This window comes from Gopherus flavomarginatus, chromosome 10, assembly GCF_025201925.1.
Source record: "Gopherus flavomarginatus isolate rGopFla2 chromosome 10, rGopFla2.mat.asm, whole genome shotgun sequence".
In the NCBI taxonomy this organism is placed as follows: domain Eukaryota; kingdom Metazoa; phylum Chordata; order Testudines; family Testudinidae; genus Gopherus; species Gopherus flavomarginatus.
In genome coordinates this window covers 20,154,243-20,175,504 of record NC_066626.1, presented here as the reverse complement: position 1 = coordinate 20,175,504, position 21,262 = coordinate 20,154,243, and the positions used below count along the sequence as shown (strand labels likewise).

The window sequence follows — 21,262 nt, the reverse complement described above, 5'->3', positions numbered from 1 at the left end:
CAAACTTTCCATTCTGCCTCCTTGGTATTTCTGAGGCAGAGAAGAGCATTCAACTATCTCCACTAAAGAGGCTTCTGAGTGTCAATCTATTTCTAAATAATACTGATCGTATTACACAAAGGATGATTTTTCATTGTCATATATTTCATATGAAGCTACAATGCTTAAAGTGAGGTTCTATCTGCCAGAAGTCAAGCAGAGCTGGATTTTTCAAAGGAAATTAAACCAATAGTGCAAAGTCCTTTAGCCATATTTTAAAAAAAAAACAAAGTTGGGAAAGAGTAAGTGGGACCACTTAAGCACTGAGGATGGGGTGGAGTTTAAAGATAATCTAGGCATGGCCCAACAGCTAAACGAGTATTTTGCCTTAATTTTTAATGAGAGTAATGAGGCGCCTGGAGACTGTGACAGGGTGGGTATGGGGAACGAAGATATGGAAGCAGAAATTACCACATCCAAGGTGGAAGCCAAACTCAGACAGCTTAATAGAACCAAATCAGGGGCACAGATACATTCCACCCAAGAATGTTAAAGGAACTGGTACATGAAATTGCAAGCCCAATAGCAAGGATTTTTTATGAATCATAAACTCAGGGATGGTACCCTCTGACTAGAGAAATGCAAAATCAGTACCTATATTTAAGAAAGGGGAAAGAAGTGATCCGGGAAAGTACAGGCTCGTTAGTTTGACCTCAGTTGTATGCAAGGTCTTAAAGCATTGGTTTAGTCTTGAAATTAGATTAACGTTTCTAATGACCAAAAGAGTGGAGTTGTGGAACAGCCTCCCCAGGAGAACACTGGGAGCAAAAACCTAACTTGTTTCAAGATTGGGCTTGATAAGTTTATGAAGGGGATGGTGTGATGAGGTTGCCTACAGTGGGACATGGTCCATCTACAACTGCTATTAGCAAATATCTCCAATGACCAGAAATGGGACACTAGATGAGGAGGGCTCTGAGTTACTACAGAGAATTCTTTCTCAAGTGTCTGACTGGTGTGTATCACTCACATGCTCAGGGTGTAACTGATCTCCATATTTGGGGTCAGGAAGGAATTTCTGCCCAGGTCAAATTGGCAGAGATCCTGGGGGGGGGGGTTGCCTTCCTCTGCAGCATGGGCCATGGGCCACTTGCTGCTTTGAACTAAAATAAGTGGTGGATTCTCTGTAACTCGACGTCTTTAAATCAAGATTTGAGGACTTCAGTAACTCAGCCAGAGGTTTTGAGTCTGTTAGTAGGTGGGCAAGGTTCTGTGGCCTGCAATGTGCCAAAGGCCAGACTACATCCAGAAGGGACCATCATAATTGTCTAAAGTCTATGAGTCTATCTTTCCATAAAATTCACACAGGCTTCAACTGACCTGGTAAATAAAGTGTTAGTTGTCGGCTTCAGTTAAAGCTTTCTAGGAATTGGCTGAAGATTGGAAATAACCCTTATAATGATGGAGAAGTTACTCAATTTTAATATTGCCTTTATTATAGAGAAATAAGTTAGGTATCTGTTATAGTAAGAATACCAAGCAGCACAAAAGAGGATTTGTTGAATTCAGCTGTTGTAACTAAACTCAGCAGATTTTATTTTCCAGATACACAACTTTCCAGAAACTGTAGTTCAGGACCTTGGATTTGACCATGATTTTTTGCTTCACACTCCTGTGTCTGTTACTCTTCTCCTCCAAAGACTATTGGGCTATGTGTTTCTAAGGATAATCTACCATCCAGAAGCAGCTGGGAAAGAGACACAGTGGTACACTTCAGCAGCTACTGTTGAAAGAGTAGAGCAGAAAGTGACAGGCGATTGTGTGACTGGAGAGAAAGGAATTGCAGTGACTTCATTCCCAGCCACTGGACCCAAGCAAGGGAAGGTGGAGGGGGGGGCGGCGAGAAGATTGAGACCAGAGCGCTTTAGTTATATAATGCCATTATATAAATCAATAGTACATCCTCACCTAGAATTCATGTCTGGCCAGACTATCTCAAAGGATATAGCAAAAATATAGGGGACCAATAGGATGAAAGAAATTATTGGTAATGGGAAAACTTCCAGATGATGAAAGTTTGAAAAGGCTGAACTGTTAAGTTTAGAGTAGTGAAAGAGGAGGGGACATTATAGAGAGAGATCAAATAATGAATGAATGATATAGAAAAGGTAAATCAAGAACTGCTTTTACCCTTTTCATAATACAAGATCAAGGAGACATCCAGTGAGATTGAAAGCAAGTGTTTAAGTCTTTTCAGGATCAGAGCTCTAGTTTGTTCTCCAGCGCAGATAAATTATATCCCACTGAAACTGTCAACTGTGAATGGATGCATTACAGCTGGTCAAATAGTGTAAAAGCCTGTTCACAAACATTTGCATGGTTGAACCTTTGTTCATACAGTTGTTCTCATGCAGCAAATTTTGGGCCTATAGCCAAAATATGTTCAATTAAGAAATGAAGTGTTTAGGGAAATAGTTTCTAAATATTAGGTCACCCAATCAGGGAGCAGAAACAATACTATGCAACCAATCACAGACAACAAATATCCAAAATGTTCAGTATGATGAATAACCCTAATGTGCAATTCATGGATAACCCATTAGCTAAAATTTGTTCACACAAATGATTTGATGAACAAACACTGATAACTACAAATTCAGGAGAACCATGATTGATCTGTGGACAGTTTGGGACAAAAAAATTGCTAAATTAATTGACTACATTATTTCCAAATAGTCTGGTATTTATCCATACATTTTCTTTGTCATTCTTACAGTAACAGTAAAATGGAATGAGTGAATAAAATCTCAGATAATGCAAGGGGGGAAATTGTGAACAGAAGTCAAAGGGAAACCCTGGTAGCAAGCATGATGTCACTATACGTAAATAAGAAAGTAGCAGAGAGTAATTAAAGTTTTTAGTATATTTCATGGAAAATAATGGCAGGCTGTCACCATAAACTTGCCAACAAATGCAATAAAATGAGTTTAAACCGTTCTGTTTCAAGTAACCAAAGCATAATGGACAAGAAAATTTAGGGAGAGAAAAGATTCTGGGAGCTGGCATGGAGCTGGCATAGCCTAGCCAAAATTAGAATGCTCATATTGTTTTAAGCTACCTTGTTAGTATGTAGTTGGCAATACACAAGTATTTAAAGTTTTTGAGATCTGTTCTACAAATTCTCCATGCTCTTGTCTATCAAAATCAATTTATCTGACTCTTAGCTCAAAAAGCAGGGCTTCTTTGATATTAAAGAAATAGAAATGGTCATCAAGTTTTTATTGTAACCATATGTATATGGTAAGCAATACCTGAAATATAATATAATGAAAAGATTGTATCTAATGTATAGCAGTACTGGGTAGTTCATATAATAGTGGTCATAAAGTTTTCAACTGTGATTGCAGCTTCTCATTGTTCTGAGATTTATTTTTGTACGTAAAGCAGGCACTGAGAAAAGCGTGTCGGATGTGCGCCTACTTTCTTCAGAGTTTGATGAGAGAATGTCTTGGGCTCTATCACTTAGGTACCAGAGACATCTTGTGATTATGGTATAGTCCTCAACTTTTACCTTTATTGATTGGTCACTCTGCTGTCATGAAATTAGCAGCAAAGTGACCAAAAGGTTATAAGTCGTACTGACTTGTTTTTATACACACAGTTTTTGATTATCCACAAGAGGAAATCACTAGTATCCAAAGCTACCATATACTGAGTCCCTCCGATACTGAGTCCCTCCATTGAAGGTACTTTGTCTTTCTCTCCAAAACTTACACAACTGTAACTAACTAACTTTGATTTCTAATAACTACTTTCAAAGTCCAGATAAATTCAGTAGCGAAGGGTTAGGGCAAAGGGAAGTTGAAATTTATCTACTGTGCTTTTCCCTTAATGTCATCCTCTCAACAGGGAGCTCTCACCATTCTTGACATTTGACAATTGGCTTTGTGTCAACCATGGCAAGAGCTCCCTCTTGAGATTGACAGCAGAGGTTCTTGTTTAATTAACTAGCAGAGATGCTGCCTGAGAATGGCAGAGTTTACCTCCCTCAGTCCCCAAAATGAGGTGCAGTTAATCTCCTGCAATATACAGTACTTGGGAGCATGTTCTCCTCAATATGTTTGTATAACTCTTAGTAATACTAATGAGATTTACGTGCTTGTATCAAAGGGCAAATAGCTACCTCTGCTCCACAGTTCTGTCCTAAATTAAGTTCTTCTAGTGAACAGTGTAATTGCAGCCTTCAGCTAGCTGTTTTTTATGTATTATGTTTTTCAACCATTCCATTATTTCATCTCCTATTTAGTAACATTGTAGCAAAACATTTAGACAGTTACAAAGTCAGCTACAGAAATGAGCTGAAGCCATATTTGCCAAGTTGTCCCATGTAAACTCTTTAAAACAGGAAGCTGTGTGTAAGGCCTTCTGGAGAAAATATCTCAAAGGGAGTTTGAGAGGACTGGACACTAATGCTCCTGGACTCTGGGTTGAAAAATCGTAGTGCATTTGTGTCATGTGGGCAGATGTTTCTCCCACAGCCCCTCTAGCATAGTAGAAAATCACTCCGACCCATGCATCACTTGAAATCTCTACACCACCAAGATATTTAAAGGAATTATATTTATAGTTATAATTGATAGCCACTGTTTTGACAGGCAGACAGATTTCTCCTCCCAGTGGCTTCTTGTTATTGGCCTCCAGTGGACCTTAACATTAACAGAATTCTACTGAAAAGAGTCTGCAAACTAACAATAAATCTCTAGGGAATGATGTTAACCACATTCTGCTATGTCTAATTAGAAATGTACCATAGCTCCATGGTTATGACCACAGAGGAAAGGTATTTTTTATCATGCAGCCTGATTTTGACAGTTAAAAATGCGAAAACATCTATTATTTATTATACTGAAACACATCTTTCAAATGATAACACAACAAATCTTTTTTGTTTGTTTTTTGCTTTGTTCTGCATGACACCTAAAAATGTCACATATACAAGAGACTATGGGGTTGGAATTAGTAATGGCTAAGAGGAGGGATAGCTCAGTGTTTTGAGTATTGGCCTGCTAAACTCAGGGTTGTGAGTTCAGTCCTTGAGGAGGCCATTTAGGGATCTGGGACAAAAATCTGTCTGGGGATCAGAAAAATCATGAATCTGGAACCTTAAAATATAATGAGATTAGCTTTAAAACTGAGATTTTTAAAAATAAATGTTGGGGTCTTTTAATTTGTCTTCTGGTTTCTGAGCCTTTATGATACACCCACTTCACATTTTCAGGCTGTTCTCCACAACCATGAAGGCTAGAAACTAACTTTCCTTTCAAATCAGAATGGCGATTCTTGTGCAGTCTCTTGATTCTAGCAGCTGGAGCTTTAAGAAATACCATGAGACTTGTCAACACTGGGAGAGGAAGTGTCTCCCTTAGCTGCAAATCCCCTTCTGTTTACATCTCGCTGATTCCCACCAAAATTATCCATAGTGTACCTGCATGACCTGTGTCCCAGCTTTTTACTTAGAAATTCTGGTCGCTCATATGTAGTAGAAGCAGCATTACTAATAGTAGAAAGGAAGTGAAGTGGAATGAAGGGAGAGAGAGAGGAAAAAAAAACAAGGGAGATGTAGATTTTTAAAAATTGTTTTATAAAGTTTGGATCCCTAATGGCTGTCTTATTGCAGCATTCATGAGACAACGGATTATTTTCCTTTCCATATCCTCCAAACTTCTGTGACCTGTTAGGAGGTGGAAGGGGGGTGAAGTAGAGCGCACCAAGGAACAGTGTCCCCGTGTAGCCTATGTCAAGTAGAAATTAGGCTTTGTCCTAAGTTAACCTAAGCGTAGAGAAGTATGGAACATTGAGTTCCAGTGTGAGTAGAAGTTAGAGACAGTAAGATGGGGAAAATGGAAGGTAGCATGGTTATGTTGCTGCTGAGTTTCTGTTACAACTGGTTTGAGCAAGGTTTTTAATGAGTTCTTTGGAGAATTGTGAAATGTATTGAAATGGTGTCTATGCTGATAGTATTGGAAGGGCATTGGTGCAGGTTTTGATTTAAAGAATGTGTAATTTAAAGAGACAGTAAGGAGGTAGCAGAAATGTGAATATGGTAAAGGGGACTTTTAATGCTAATTAGTGTTATAATGGATTATAAAAGGGGTAAAGTATCAGAGGGGTAGCTGTGTTAGTCTGGATCTGTAAAAGCAGCAAGGAGTCCTGTGGCACCTTATAGACTAACAGACGTATTGGAGCATGAGCTTTCGTGGGTGAATACTCATCTGCCACAAGACTCTTTGCTGCTTATAAAAGGGGTAGTTTTTGTTAATTTGGGGAGAACGCCAGTTAACCTCAAAGTGGTACTGTTAAGTTCCAAGACTATGAGGTTGTGCTTCACTCTGTTGTCAGTGGACTGATCACCCACTGATAAGCTATTTCATCTTTGAGTGTAAGTGTAATTGGGCTATTGTGTAAGTGGTGATTGCATGCCTGTTTGCTTAACTAATCATTTTTCTTTTAAGTAAAGTTTGGTGTTATCATTCAGAGTGTCACCTAGGGGTCGTCTACTACATACATTTTCTGTAACTAACCCAGAGGCTAAAACTTGAAAAATGTTGGGTTTTAGTGCACCCTTATCTTTTACAACTTAATATTAACTGGGAACATTTCAGCATAAAGATTACAAAGGGTTACACCAATTCAGCAGAATCCCCAGCTGCACCCAGAGGAAGCAGCAGATTTAGCAAGGAGTGACAGAGACACACCTCAATTTGAAGCACCAGTTGGTTGCTCAGTGAGTCTCTCTCTTCACCCTCTAGGCTCAGCCTTGCCTCTCTCAAAAGCTATCACTAAGAAGGACAGGCTTCAATCAGAGCCTGCATTTGTTTTCTCCTCCCTGCATGAAACAGGGCCCCAGACTCCTCAGAAGGGAGAAAGGTAGGAGGCCATCCTGGCTACCAGTTCTTCTTGTCAGGATTGGGAATCCATTGTGCTGGGGTGCTGTACAAAGAGAATGGAAGGCCTGGGCCCCGCTCCTAAGATCTGTTTTAAATTGGACTCAATCCAAAACATTTTTAAGCTTAGGGTTTAGTTTGTGAATTGGGCTATTACGACTTTGCCGGTTGCCTCTATGACACCGTGTGTTGGTGTATTTAGCTGTTAACCGAAAGATTGGTGGTTCAGCCTTACCCAAGGACAGTTTTCGGAGTGAGACCTGGTAACAGTCTTCATATATGTGAAGGGCGCTTATAAAGAGGACGGTGATCATTTATTTTGCTTGTCCACTGAAGGTAGGATGAGAAGTAATGGACTTAATCTGAAGCAGGGGAGATTTCTGTTAGATTTTAGGGAAAACTTTCCCACTAGAAGGATAGTTAAGTTCTGCAGTAGTCTTCCAGGAGAGGTGGTGGAATCCTCATTACTAGTTTTTAAGAAGAGGTTGGACAAACACCTGTCAGGAATGTTTAGGTTTACTTGCTCCTGCCCCAGAGCAGGGAGCTGGACTTATGACCTCTCGAGGTCCCTTCCAGCCCCACCTTTCTATAATGCTGCTATTCTGTTTTGATCAGAACTAACTTAACCATCTGTACTTTGAAAGAGTCTAGTTAAAACTCTGATTTCTGAGGATGACGCATCATTGTTAAAAAGGACAGCTTAGTGCAGCACCGTGGGCAGAGAGTGAACTCTGGGCTCAGGGAGGCTAGCCCCCAGCCCGCCCCTTCTGCCCAAGGCCCCATCTTTCCCACCCTCCACCCTCACTCACTTTCACTGGGCAGGAACTTGAGGTGTAAGAAAGGGTGAGGGCTCTAACGGGGGGTGTGGGCTCCAGGATGGGGTCAGAAATGTGGGGTTCAGGGTATGGGGGCTCCCAGCTGGCGCAGGGAATTGGGGTGCAGGAGGGGATGAGGGTTCCAGCTGGGGGTTTGGGCTCTGGGGCGGGGCCTGGGGATGAGGGATTTGGGGTATGGGAGGGGCTGCCATGCTGGAGCCAAGGGATTTGGAATGTGGGAGGGGGCTGCGAGTTAAGGCAGGGAGTTGGGGTGCAGAAAGGGGTGAGGGCTCTGGGATGGGGCTGGGGATGAGGGATTTGGGGTATGGGAGGGGCTGCCATGCTGGAGCCAAGGGATTTGGAATGTGGGAGGGGGCTGCGAGTTAAGGCAGGGAGTTGGGGTGCAGGAAGGGTGAGGGCTCTGGGGTGGGGTTCCCGGCCAATGGGATTGCGGAGCCAGTGCTCAGGGTGGGGGCAGCACATGGAGCCCGTGTCCTTAGGAGCTGGACCTGCTAGGTGCCAGGACAGGTAGGGACTAGCCTGCCTTATCCCTGCAGCATCGCTGACTGGACTTTTAACAGCCAGGTTGGCAGTGCTGACCGGAGCCACCAGGTCCTTTTCAAATGGGTGTTCCAGTCAAAAACCAGACAGCTGGTCACCCTAGCAAGGACCAATTCAAGCCACCTATCGTCCCTGGCCACAGGCTGTCCCCAGCTCCAGCCACAGGGGAAGAGTGGCAGAATACCAGCGAGAAGCAGGAGAGGCGCAGGGGGTGGAGCATGGGCAGGACCACACAGAACTGTTCGGGGAGGCACAGCCTCCACTGGCCTTTGATACCTGCCGCCCATGTGCAGCATCACTTACTGGACCATCCCACTGACTAAGAATAAATGAATTCAAGTTCTATTACTTTACTACAAAATTAAATATAAATATTTTAGTAGAAATAAATATAGTTGTTATGGGGGATAGATGTTAGTGCACATAAAAATAGGAGAACGACACCATTGAATGAGGCCAAGTACATATGAGCAGATGCTTTGCAAGCCTTATTCTCCTTACTATGCTAGCGTGTTTCAGTCTTGACCCACAAGAAGTTTGAGATTCCAGCTCAGAGTGTCCTGAGCAGAGGTCACCAGTGGCTTTTAAATGTGTCAGATTATGTTAACGTTGATGTATAAATACTTGTTTAGTGAGATCTAGACTTAAGACCTCCAACCTCATTCCTGTTTCCGACTTAATCCAGATTTACCCTAGGTGTCCAAAAAGGGGTGTGGGGGAAATAAACACAACAGCGTATTAACTCACTTTGTCACTCAGCCACGGACCCAATATTAGGCATCAGCAAGGTAAGCAGCTCCTAGAGTACCAGGATATTAGGGAGGGCTTTCTGTGAAATCTGCCTAGCTTTGTAGTGGCCTGGCACCAAAATTTTTCAGGGAGCTCTTGCTTTTGGCCTTGTGATGGGAATAAGTAGGGGGCTTTAGTGATGCCTGATATACAACCTAGTTGTCAGCTGTATCTATTCTGACTCTGCCTACCCCCACGCACATGCCTCCAGCCTTGTTAAAATGTACTAGGTATCACGGCTGATATGTTTTTCTGACCACAGATTTCAGATTCATTATGTGATGCATTTTAGTAGTTGACACTTAAATTTTATACCAAAACAGTTTAAAAACAATAAGGAACATTTTCAAAGTACCTAAGTGACCAAGGAGCCTAAATCCCTTTTCAAAAATGACTTTTAGGCATTTAAGAGCCCAAGATTTATTGAAAGTCAGTGGAAAGTCAGTCATTTTTGACTATGGGATGTAGGTGCCTTTGAAAATGTTGTTATTGGGCTACCAAAGAGATTACATTTGCAAACTCCATATAGGCTAATATCTAGAACAGTATTCGCTTTCACTTTAGATGTAATTACTTGCCTGTGGTATTGAACAAAGGGGAAGAAAATCAGCCACTGGCATGGGAAAGGAAGAAAATATAAGATTATATGAGAGAATGGTAGTTACACAGTCTAGTGGACAAGCAAATAGAACTTGGTGGATTGGACAGACTATAAATCAATTTCTGATTCCTCTGGTCAAGTTGTAAATCATAACTGTGCCACAGTACTGTGGGGTTGATATGCTTGATGTGGGAGTCTACACTGCTTGGAATGGGTGCCCCTTGCAAGAAAGAAAGAAACAGTTAATTAGGAGACCTGAGCACTAGCTTGTGTGAACATGGAAATAGAAGCAAGGCCACCATTTGTTGTCACAGATTTCCGGCAGTTAGTTAATATCACAGGAAAACACCACTCAGTAAAGGCACAATTCCCGCTCCCCTCTCCCATTCCGTACAATGTGAATACATTATCACTTGCTCCAAAAATAAATATCTTAAACCGTTGTTATCCTTAATAACCACCCTCTATCCCTAATAACCACCCTTTATCCCTAGTGTTTACATAGCTAGAGAAGCTAATGAGAGTTATTCCATGCAACTGATTCAGTAGATTGGCACAGTGCTTTTGCAGATGGCCTCTTCTGACACAGAAGACCTGAGTATGAGAGTGGAGTGCTTTCAGGTGTCTCTTCCTTTCTGGCTCTGGTGAAACTACTGTATTACAGAGGTGTTGCTCGGCTTTTGGCGATAAGGGATAGAGCTGCCCTACTAGATAAGCATTTCCTACCAGCCAGTTCACACAGTGTAGTACAGTGCTCACTGCTATTGAAGCTGAGGACAAATTCAACATTTAAAAGGAGGGATTTGAGGCATATAGAGGTAGGGATAATAACAATGATTCTAGAGAGAAAACTGTAGGGGACCTGTCTAGACCACCTTTAGTCTGCGACATCTGTGGAAAAGAGCCAACTCGCAGAAAACTAGATGGGGTGTATTTGTTTATCTGATACTGGAGCTTGTATTCTGTCCAAAACACGAAAGCCAGGAGACATTTAATCCTATATGACCATTTTTTATTGCTTTTCATGTGAGTGCTACAGTATTAAGCTTCACTTTGTAATGTAGCTCTTGCATTTGATATGTAGCTTCTGAATTTGGTCCTCTACATTTAATATAGATATTTATTTGTCAAGTACTACAGCAAAGAGACTTCTCAGAAGATTTGATACTAGGAGTTTCTTGACTGACCCTTAAAAGTAGTAACAATTTTGGGAGCCAAGCATTTATATAAATGCTATTTAAATATCCTCTCTAGACTCTGTTTGCTTCATTCTGTTAATGCCTCTGAATTTACGTAATCAGCAGTAGGTAAAAATAAACACTTCAAGATTTGCGTGTTCCATTGGAAAAGTTCTCTGCTGTGGCAGCTTTTTAGGCAAGAGTCTTTTTCTTTCTAGAAGAACTTCAGTAGGAAAAATATTGCACTGTTGGTTTATTTTGTCAGGGAATTCAGATGGCGGATAGTATGGGATGTAGAAAGTTACATGGAATATGGAGGGTTAATGCTCTATGTTCTTAATTTTAAATTCCAGTAAATATGGTTTCAGCTTTGATCCTATCAGGACTAATTCCTTTGTCACTCTACTAATTAATTCAGCATGCTGGAGAAAAGATGCTAATTTGAGCATCAAAGAAGTAGAGGGTGGGGTTTCTTTTTATTTTATTTTTTGTTTTTAATCAGAGTTGTTAAAAAGATAAGTTTTACTCCCATTAGACTGAATCTGAAAGCTCGGTCATTTTAGTCTTGTTCCCAACAGTTGAATATAATAAAAAATACGTCCTTGTTTCTCTCAAAATTGGCATAAAAAACCGGCAGCAACCAATATTAGTGTTAATAATGTAGGCTTCTTTAATGAGACTGCTTCATCCTTAATAAAGAAAGAAATCTTCTGAATATCAACTTTTTCTGCTTAACCTTTTCTTTTCCTGTTGCCTGTAATCAGCTAAACCCCATTGTTTTATTGCTGCAATTGAACTCTCTCCAAAATGGGCTTGAAGATGGTTAGCATGAGCATACTTTGATTTACCAAAATGTGGCTGAAATAGAGCTTAATTTAAAAAATTCACATCAGATTGATAGTTACAGAAAATCGAATACGTTGACCTGGACTGCACATAACTAAATTCATTAGCCTGTGGCCAGATCAGTTTTCTCTTTCCTCAGATTGTCTCAGCAGCCCTATGAATGCAAAGTTCGATTGTGTTTACAGCTTAGAACTACTTCCATCTGCAAATAATTCTGTGCTCAGTGCAGCTTTTGAAGTGATCCATAGTAGGTTGAGTGGATTTGAGAATCCCAAGATGTCTATGTAACCCGGTCCCTGCTTGCAAAAGAAACCAAATCTGCTTACGGATCCTATTGCTCCCTCATAGCAACCTTTTCTCAGTTTGTGGAAAGGGCGGTGCCAGGTGTGAAAGAAAAGGAAGGTGGGTACCTGCCTTTGCTGAACAGAGGCAATTATTCTCTATAGTGCTTTATTTTAAACTATGACTGACTTGCGCTTTATAGTTGTGTTGTGCGCACTTGTTCTCCAATCGTGGACTACTTCCACTGAGACCTGCTGTATAGTCTCTGTAGTACGGTAGCTTTAGTAAAATCTTTTCCCCCAGTAATACTATAAGGCTTACTTAGCTTCTGTCCAATAAGTAAACATTTAATAACAACCCTTTTAGGTAGTTAGAAAAACACTAGAAGTATAAAACAAATATTTAATTAACATTGCCGTTAAAATAAATATAAACATAAAATGAGTCTGGAGCAGTAATCACAAGCAGTTAATCTGACTCACTAAAGATCTTCACAGCAATGTCTAATACGCTGTAAAAGTGTATGTATGAAAGTAATTAATCAAAGCACAGCATTGCTTCTAGAGAGTATTTCTTCTGCTGTAAAGCTGAGTGATAAAATAACTTAAAACACACAGCAGTAGCAGCAGTTAATAAGCTTTTTATAGTCCCTGTGTGAACCTGAAAATCATACCTTATTAGTATCTTTATCTTTCTTGCTCACCCATCTTACTTGCATTCAGATTTAATTTTGAGGGTTATTTTTATATTTCTAGTCTTTCATAGTGGAGCTGCTTTAATAATCTCAGCATGCGTTTTTTGTTCTTCATTTGCTGTGAAATGGGTGTTTCTGTTATATACACTTTACAAATCACTCGAGGGTTTTTTCCAAATCATTTCTGGAGATGCTATGGCATTGTTGGGATATGCGCGTGTTTGTTTTTTTCATGTCTTGGACCAATTGAATTATTTTTCTTTCACCACAGATGTTTGCAATTCCATTCTTTATTAGCTGCAGTGACACCTACCGATAGGGGGAACCTAATTAACTAAAGAATTCCCAATTGCTGGATTTAGCTAGCAAGCTGCTTGGGACTGTACCCAGCAGATGTTTCTCCTGCTTAGAGGTATGGGGACTTTATAGACCTCCCTGCTTTTTAATCCTTGAAGCAAATATCAACACATTTGAGCTCTGGAAATTCACTCTTCAACACAGAAATGAAATGTTGCCATGATCACAGTTTCAGGTCTTGCATTTAAGACATTTTTCCCAGGAACAACAGGGAAGGACCATAGAACAGGAGGTTTGCTTTTGTCCTTGAAATCTTGAAATTTAAAAAGGGATGAAGACATTGATAGAATGAACAGTCTGGTAGCATTTTTTTCACAATCTTTTAACATTCACTGTAGAAATACAAACATTCCCTCTTTATATACCAGAACCAATAATATAGTCATAAATATTCCAGTAAGAAATCACACATTTGGTAATCAAAGAGTTGATTCACTCAGTGTTTCTAATAGAAAATACCTTAATTATTCTCAGGACCTTGGTGATTTCTTTCAATGGGTAAAGCTAATGCTAGCAAAAGGAAATCCATCTGAGTAGTAGAACACATTTTCAAGAATAGTACATGGGCTTTCACATGAGGATGACTCACTCATTTTCATCTTTCTGAGGGCAGATCACATAAAGAAAATCCCTCTCTACTTCTGCATGCAGGAGTAGCGTGCTCAGAGCATTTGGAATATTACCCTTGTATAGTGAAAAGCATACTAATGTTTCTACGTCTACAACTTCCTTCACAGGCATTACACCAGGTAATCACTATATTGCGTAGGACACATAAATGCATAACTTTGCTACATGGTTTTTTCCCCCTTCTATTATTATTTTAAGTGGTTTCATTCCGCACAAAACAATCTAAGCAGATGCACACAATCTATTCATTTTTCAGGTCTTCTAATTATATTCCTCCCTCTGCTATGTAAGTTTTTGAATAAGTAACAATTCTGTCAGATAGTACCTTAAGAGAATTTTGCTACGTACAGTGTTGTTGAAAGAGCTTTTAAAGATTGGTGTGCAATAAATTTATTCACTAATGGTTTTAGTCTTGTATCAATCATTTTAATATAAAAGGCAGGTTTTACTGTAATCCGGTTATTTGTTGTCTATAGATTTTGTAAGCCTCAAGGCCAAAAGCCATTCACTTTTCACAAAATTTTCATCTTAACTTGATTAATACCATAATGCAGTTGTTACAACAGCCTTGTTCCCATACATTAAACTCAGCGGGAGTTTAGAATCAGGCCCAGTGTGAGGTTAGCAAGGAAATAATTTTGTCCGCTAAACGTTAGAGAAATATTAAGCCTGGAATGCACAAAATATGCAAAATTACAATAAGTAGAAGTTAATTTCATCAGCATATGTCTGTGGTAATTTAGAACACATCAGAGAACACAGACCTTTGCAAATACCATAACTTTCAGGGAATGATGTATACATGGAGTTTGAGACGATTCTGGATATTTTGTGGTTTTATGCAGTACATATGGTTTTTCAAATTGATGTTGAATTTTTGCAATTTATACACTCTCTCTCCCCCCCTCCCCCTGCCCCTCAATGTCCATGCTGGACTTTTGCTGTTCTGCAAAACATCATCATAATAATTAACAATAATAATAATAAGGAATAAATTTTTAAGAGTTTAGTAATGAACAGAGGAGGCCAAAATCAGAACATTTCCCCAGCCTTAGGCAGCATATTGCGTATTTAGTATGGAAGGTAAATATTGTAAGCCCACACAGCTCTAGGGTGAAGTCAAAAATAGCAGAAAAACTTGTTTTCATCAAGACTAACGCACCACTGCTAGTTTATAATTATGTTTGACCTTACCAATTCATGGCAACAGCCGCTATACTAGCAGACAGCAGTGTTTGTGCAAAGCGATGTCAAACTGGCAGTTATTACAAACAAAATTGTCATTTTATTAAAAAAAAATTCCTTTCGTAAGCAACAAATAATACCCAGACTTGAAAGTCAGAGGGGTTCAATCTTTTTTTTTAACATTTTTGTATGCTACATATCTAACTTTACCTCCCTACAGCAACACAAAATGTCCAAGAATAATGTTTTCAACGTCTATAAATACTCAAGACAAATACTAGACTCCACAAAGCCGTAACTGATACTGTGGGGGAACTGTAGGCAGGAAGAATATAAACAAACTGCCAGAGTCAGATCAGGGCCAGGACTCAAGAGCTAATGCATTCTCTCTTGAGGATACTGCCATGAGAGATCTTCAGCAAATATGCAAGTGCTGGAAAACAGATTCTTTTCCCATCCACCTTGCAGGTGTTGGACTAAGGTGTGTGGGTGGTTTTGTTTGGTTTGACCTTCCATTCCTATATGAAATAACATCTGCATGGTCCCATCTAGCTCTTCTTTTATGTCTGTGTCTTTTCACCAGTCTCTGTATCCATCTCTCCTGCTCAGTACTTTCTCTTTCACACACATGCATGCTCTCTCAATCACTCTCTCACATATAGATATACACAACCACATGCCTGTCCTTTCCCATCTCTTCCTAGCTGCAGTGTTCCCCCTCTTCACATGTATGTGGCTCCACAGTCTCTGGAGACCACAGGAACCTAGAAGCTGATAATGGAGCCAGAGTGTAGACTTTCCACTTGAAAAAAGCGCAGGTATGAAATTTAATTATTCTGATAGCACCGTAGTGAGATGGGACTATAGAAAGAGAACCAAGTATGGCTCGTGGGTCAGGTGTATGTTTGGAACAGGGATCTCTAACAAAGTGGCATGTATTTTCTGGAGCAGCAGGCCATTAGTGATTTAAATAGGACTTGGGGCTGTGGCTGCTACTGCAGAGATGTGGGGAAGAATAAGATGAAGTATGTACAGACACATCCACCATACCCCCGATATGCCCAGTCTCCTTCCTCATTCCATTGCAAAGAGCCACCCTGGAGCTCTTCTGTACATTTACGAGGGAGGGTCAAGTCCTCTTGCCTGCACCTCTGCTGCTTCCCTCTGCTCCTTCACCGTTACCATATCTCTTTGTCTCACTCACCCACAAACATGCAGTGGCGCTGGAAGATTTTTAGTAGTGGAGGTGCTGAAAGCCTGACCCCTGTCCATGCCCCTTCTCCCCCCAGCTGAGGCTGGGAGCAGAGCTGTGTTTCTGTGAGGGGGGACCCATAGAGGGGTAAGGGGCTGGAAGCCATGATCAGAGCTGGAAGTGGGCGTGAGGCCAGGAGTGGAGCCCTAAGCAGGAACCGGCAGCCAGGCCATGTGATGCCTGGAGCATAGCCCCGGGGGTGGGGCCCTGGGAGCTGGGAGCCAGGTGCGGAAGCTGGGAATGGGGGGTGGGGCTGGGTGCAGAAATCTGAGGAGCAGAGTCCGAAGTGCAGAGCCAGCAGCTGGGGAGTGGGGCACAAGGCTGGCCCCCGGGACCTGAACCCAGTGAGTGGAGTCCCCAGCAGCCCCACATAAAACCTGGGGATGCTGCGGCACCCCCCACACCCCTACTTCCTGCGTCTATGTAAGTATGGCTGTTGTCATAATGGAAATGCCTTATTTGCAAGATTTGCCCTTTGGTGTCTAATGACGTCATTTTTCTGTAGGCTCAGGCTCATTTGATTAAATTCACTACCAATCTGGATCATGACTTTGGGAGTCAGAGGCTACGTTTACACTTGGAGCTAGGGGTGTGATTCCCAGCTCGCACAGACATACTCACATTAACTCTCATCAAGTGAGTGCGGCAAAAATAGTAAGGTAGCTGCAGCATCGCAGCCTAATCACTCCAAGTACAAATTCCCTGGACTTTGTGGGCAGCTAGTCTGTACCGCCACTGCCTGTGACACCATGGCTACGCCACTATTTTTATGAGAGCATGTCTGCTTGAGCTGGGCCTCACACCTCTAGCTCCACGTGTAGACATAGTCTGACTGAACAGTCATAGGAGTTCTGCCTTGGTCAAAGGAGGTCTGTGATGTACAATGTAAGTCTATACAATGTAGGTCAGCTATCGTACTGAAGGCAGTTTGGACTGAAATGAAAAATAAAAAAGGATAAAGGAAAGATCACCGAGGAAATGTTACTGACTTCCATAGAAGTATTCAAAAAGTTGTGAGGCATAGTAATGAAGTTAAAATACAGCATGCTTCATGAAGAAATAATGTTTGTAAATCGTTAGCCTTAATTTGCATATAAAGGCACTTGAAAGGTTGCAGTATGATAAAAATGACTGATCATTTGTGACATATGAAATTCAGGAATTCAAATTTGGGAGGTTGGGAGGGTTAGCCCATAATGCTGAGTGTATCCAACCTCAAGAGCTAACTCAATAAGAAATGAAATGTAGCTCTGCCACTTAATAACCTCTTGCAAGCTCTGTGAAGAAAGGAATATAGTTTTGCATGTCTTCGTACAGTGCCTAATACAATGGAACCCCAGGAGTGACTGGGATCTCTGCAGCATTCTCATTATATCAATAATACTTTATTAGATAAAAAGTAAAGCATTTAAGAGAGGACTTTTGTGAAGTAGCTATCTCTCTCATCTTGCAATAGGGCAAGATTTATTTTTGATCTGTATTGCACCTTCCTGTGACTTTAAACAAAAATCAACCCTGTACCTTTACGTTAAAGCCATATGCAAACGAGTGACAATTTTTACCAATAGAAGTAGAACATGTGGTCAACTCTGTACGTTGGCACATATGATTGCTCTGAAGATCACTTTCAGAGAGCCTATTCTCTGGTAAGAACCTTCAGCTACTTTGAAATGTATGCTAATAATAGCTTAGCATAGCAGCTGCTTTTGTTTCAGGTCTTGCGGGGTGGTAATTTCTCTAACGCACTCAAAGTCCAAATACGTTCATGATCAAGTACTGTGTAAATGGTGTATAGTCAGAATTATTGGTAATTTATTTTATTATTGCGATAGGTCCCTTACTCTAGGCAATAGCTCACTACATTATCATTGCGTAAATCTGCAGCTTTGTTGTATACTCAGTAAATATTGCATTTTTCCTCTACTAATTCTCTCCTCTTCCCCTGACCCTTTCCTAATGTCTTAATCAGATTTGGAAAGAAGAAAGAAGAGAAAGGTGGGAAAGCTGACCAGAAGGAAAATCCAAAACATGGCACACTGAGAGAAGAAGAACTAGAAAAGATGAAAGATGAGCGTGAAAGGTGAGTAAATCATGTAAACATCTATGTTGATTAGAAGAACAGAAGGCAAGGACCTCCTATATAGGAGGGAAAGCCAGGGCAGTTGTTCCAGGCCTGGGCCAGTGATATGCCATCCCAGCTCTCTGCCAGTCGGTCTCTGCAGTGCAACATTGTTAGGCCAGTCTTCTGGCTTTGCCTTCCTGAGGCTGCTGCCATGCTGGGTTACTGCATAACAACATCTATTCTGCTTCCTCTACTTCTCTGATGGTGCTTAATGCATTCTCTGCCCAGTCTGATGCAGCAGCTCCTCTTCAGGGCCCACACTACCCAATGCCAGTAAGGGGACCTTCTCCTGAGGCCTGGTCTCATTTCTCCTCACCTCCCTCCCAATGTTACGAGCTGCTACTTCTGGAGCTCTGTGCACTGGGCTCCCTGTCTCTTCCATAAGGCAATAGGTACAGCTTCTTATGGGCCTCCAGGTTCCCTTTCTTCCTACAACCCCTGTACTGGTTTCCAGCACTCCAGGTCTTTTCTGACTATGGTGCCAATCAATAGGTTTTCTACTTTAAGTGCAGCTTTGGTATATTCATCTTTATGTTGTTTCCTCCTTTTTCATGTTGTGTTCATTCAAGGTTATAGAAGAAATTAACCTCTAGATTCATGTTGTAATAATATAAAGTACACAAATGCTGAATATGCCTAAGGACAATGGGAATAAAGTAGTCCCAAAGATTAGGAGAGGTCCTGAGAGACTGAAGAACCATTGTAAACCAAGGGGGGTTTATTTTTCTTCTGTTGCTTTTTTTCCTCTCTTATAAAATATACCTGTCTCATCCATAATCTCAACAACCTCAGTGCCTTTCCAGCCCAATAGAACTAATAGCTTTTAATTCTCCTGACTCCCACCCTCCTGAGTTCCCACTCTTGAAAAAGCCTGGAAAAATAGGTAATCCTTGCAGTGCTGCCCTGAAGGTGAGCAAACGCTTCTCTCCTATTCCCCAATAAAGACTAGCCTTCTGGGTGCAACCACCTTTCCACAAGCAGGGTCTTTGTTCCCTTCCAGTAGACGGTGCACGTAGGAGGTTAATGAGTCTGCTACAGTTGCCATCAAAGGGACGCAGTCTCTTAGCTCAAGCAATAGTGGCACGTGCTTTTCATATGAGAGGTCCCACGCTGTGGTAATGTGTGTTAGCTGGGGAGAGAGGCACACTGCAGGGCCCTCTTCCCCTCATTAGAGTATTCGGCTCGTTGGGAGATGGGGAGAAAATGGGCTTCGCTGCTTTCTCAATGTACCCGGGCAGCTGCATTCTCTCTCTTTGCAGGGATGTCACACACACACAAGAGCTAAGGGGACAGCCCTATCTTTGTGTTGCTGCTCACAAGTCTTTTGAGACATCTAGCCTCCCTTCATGCACTGTTACCCAGTTGAGAGACTATTGCACGATGTATTTTAGTCATGTGACTGGGTGACTAATGGGATTTGATGGAGGAAAGTACCCCAAAGGTTATTAATAATATTTATTCCACTTCTTTCAGGAGATGGTGGGCTATCCAGTTACTGTAGTACTGATAATTGGATATACCTACTCGGTGTTTTAATAGGTAGTTTATCTAAATTAAATAATTTCGGGGTAGGATTTATACCATTTGCTTTAAAATTTCTGTAGCATGTCCCTGGTTTTGCCAGGCAGTGGAGTGCTACCTTTATTTTAAACTGCTGATTCCCAGTTTGGATGCTGGCAATTTGAGAAGTATGTGTCCTTCATTTTAAAGAAGCCAGTGTCTTTTATTAGGATACTGGCAAGCTAAGAAGTATGTATCCCATCTGTTAAAGGGCCAGTGTCATTTACTAAAATGTTGGCAGACTGAAAGGAATGAGCCCTTCTGTCTAAAGGGCTAATGTTCCAATTGGACATGAGATAATTGTTCTTAACATTTCTTTAGTGTTAACTGCTTTTTAAAAGTCCACAATCACTGACTGATAGTAAATTAGTAAGGGTGTATTAGAAACAGGCAATCTAATGTCGTCTTCATTCTGTTTTCTCTTCTCTAATAATGATTTAACTTTCTGCCCTGGAAGTGTTTGAACTGAAATGGAGAACAGCAGGTGTGTTGAGAAGTTGATGAACTTAGCTGATATTTTTAACTCACTTATTTGATTCTTCTTCCACAATGCAAATGAATGGAAATATCAGCCTCTCTCCTTCAGATAATTCTGCTTACATAAAAAAAATACTCGTATTATCCCCAAAGTGGTATAACATATACTGTATATACAAGCAGGTCATGACGCTGCCTAACTAAAACAAGAACATAGTTATGTATTTTTTGTAGTTTAAGACTATCTACTAGTTGACTCTTGAACCCTATCTTGTACTACTGGTCACAGGGTGGCAAAGATTTTAGCAATGATAATGGAGAAGTGCATACTGTAGCTGGTTTTCTCACACATGTTTCTGTGCAAGAATGATATGAGGGGTTGATTAAGTTCAGCCTCAAGGTAAGTAACCCAGTTTAAATGAAATGGAGTACTTTATATTGTTGTTGACTATTCACCTAATGACGATGCTTATGAAGACAGTATGGATGAGTTTTATAACTGTGTCCCAAGATTCAGTAATCCTGTAATGCATAATGTAATTCAAGCCTAAGATTTTAATGCACATATTGGCAAAGAAAACCATGCGGAGAGCCTACACCATAGATCTCGCTGCTACTATGACTTCACTAACTGCAATTCTGCATACATTGTCTCATCTTTAACAAACCAAGCTTCACTAAAGATTTGCTAGATTGTAGGCATCATATTTTCAACTGCACTGTTGTTTGGAGTGAAATGTATTTATGACAAAACTAACAAGTACTTGACTGTAGAGTGATAGACTACAGAACTGTAAACAAGATAATCTCCTAACTAACCTTGAGCAAAGTATTAATTACTTTAATAATTTTGACTTTCATAAGTGATATTAATTACCTATCTAATTTTACCTTTCCATGAATAGTTACGTGAGTAATTTTTATTGTAACGTCTCAATTCCATCCCTAGAATAAAAAACTTAGTTTGGCTGCTTGAGGTTGTATGTCAAT

At 40.7% G+C, this 21,262-nt stretch overlaps 1 protein-coding gene across 4 annotated transcripts in view; it reads left to right on the top strand.

Moving 5' to 3' along the window:
- The window catches only part of PARD3B (par-3 family cell polarity regulator beta), a 683,847-nt gene that overhangs the window by 517,705 nt on the left and 144,880 nt on the right, over window positions 1–21,262 (top strand). For all 4 annotated transcript variants that reach the window (XM_050969567.1, XM_050969566.1, XM_050969565.1 and 1 more), the window contains one exon: window positions 18,083–18,193. In XM_050969567.1, coding sequence (XP_050825524.1) covers window positions 18,083–18,193 — 111 coding nt within the window. The remainder of the gene's footprint in view (window positions 1–18,082; window positions 18,194–21,262) is intronic.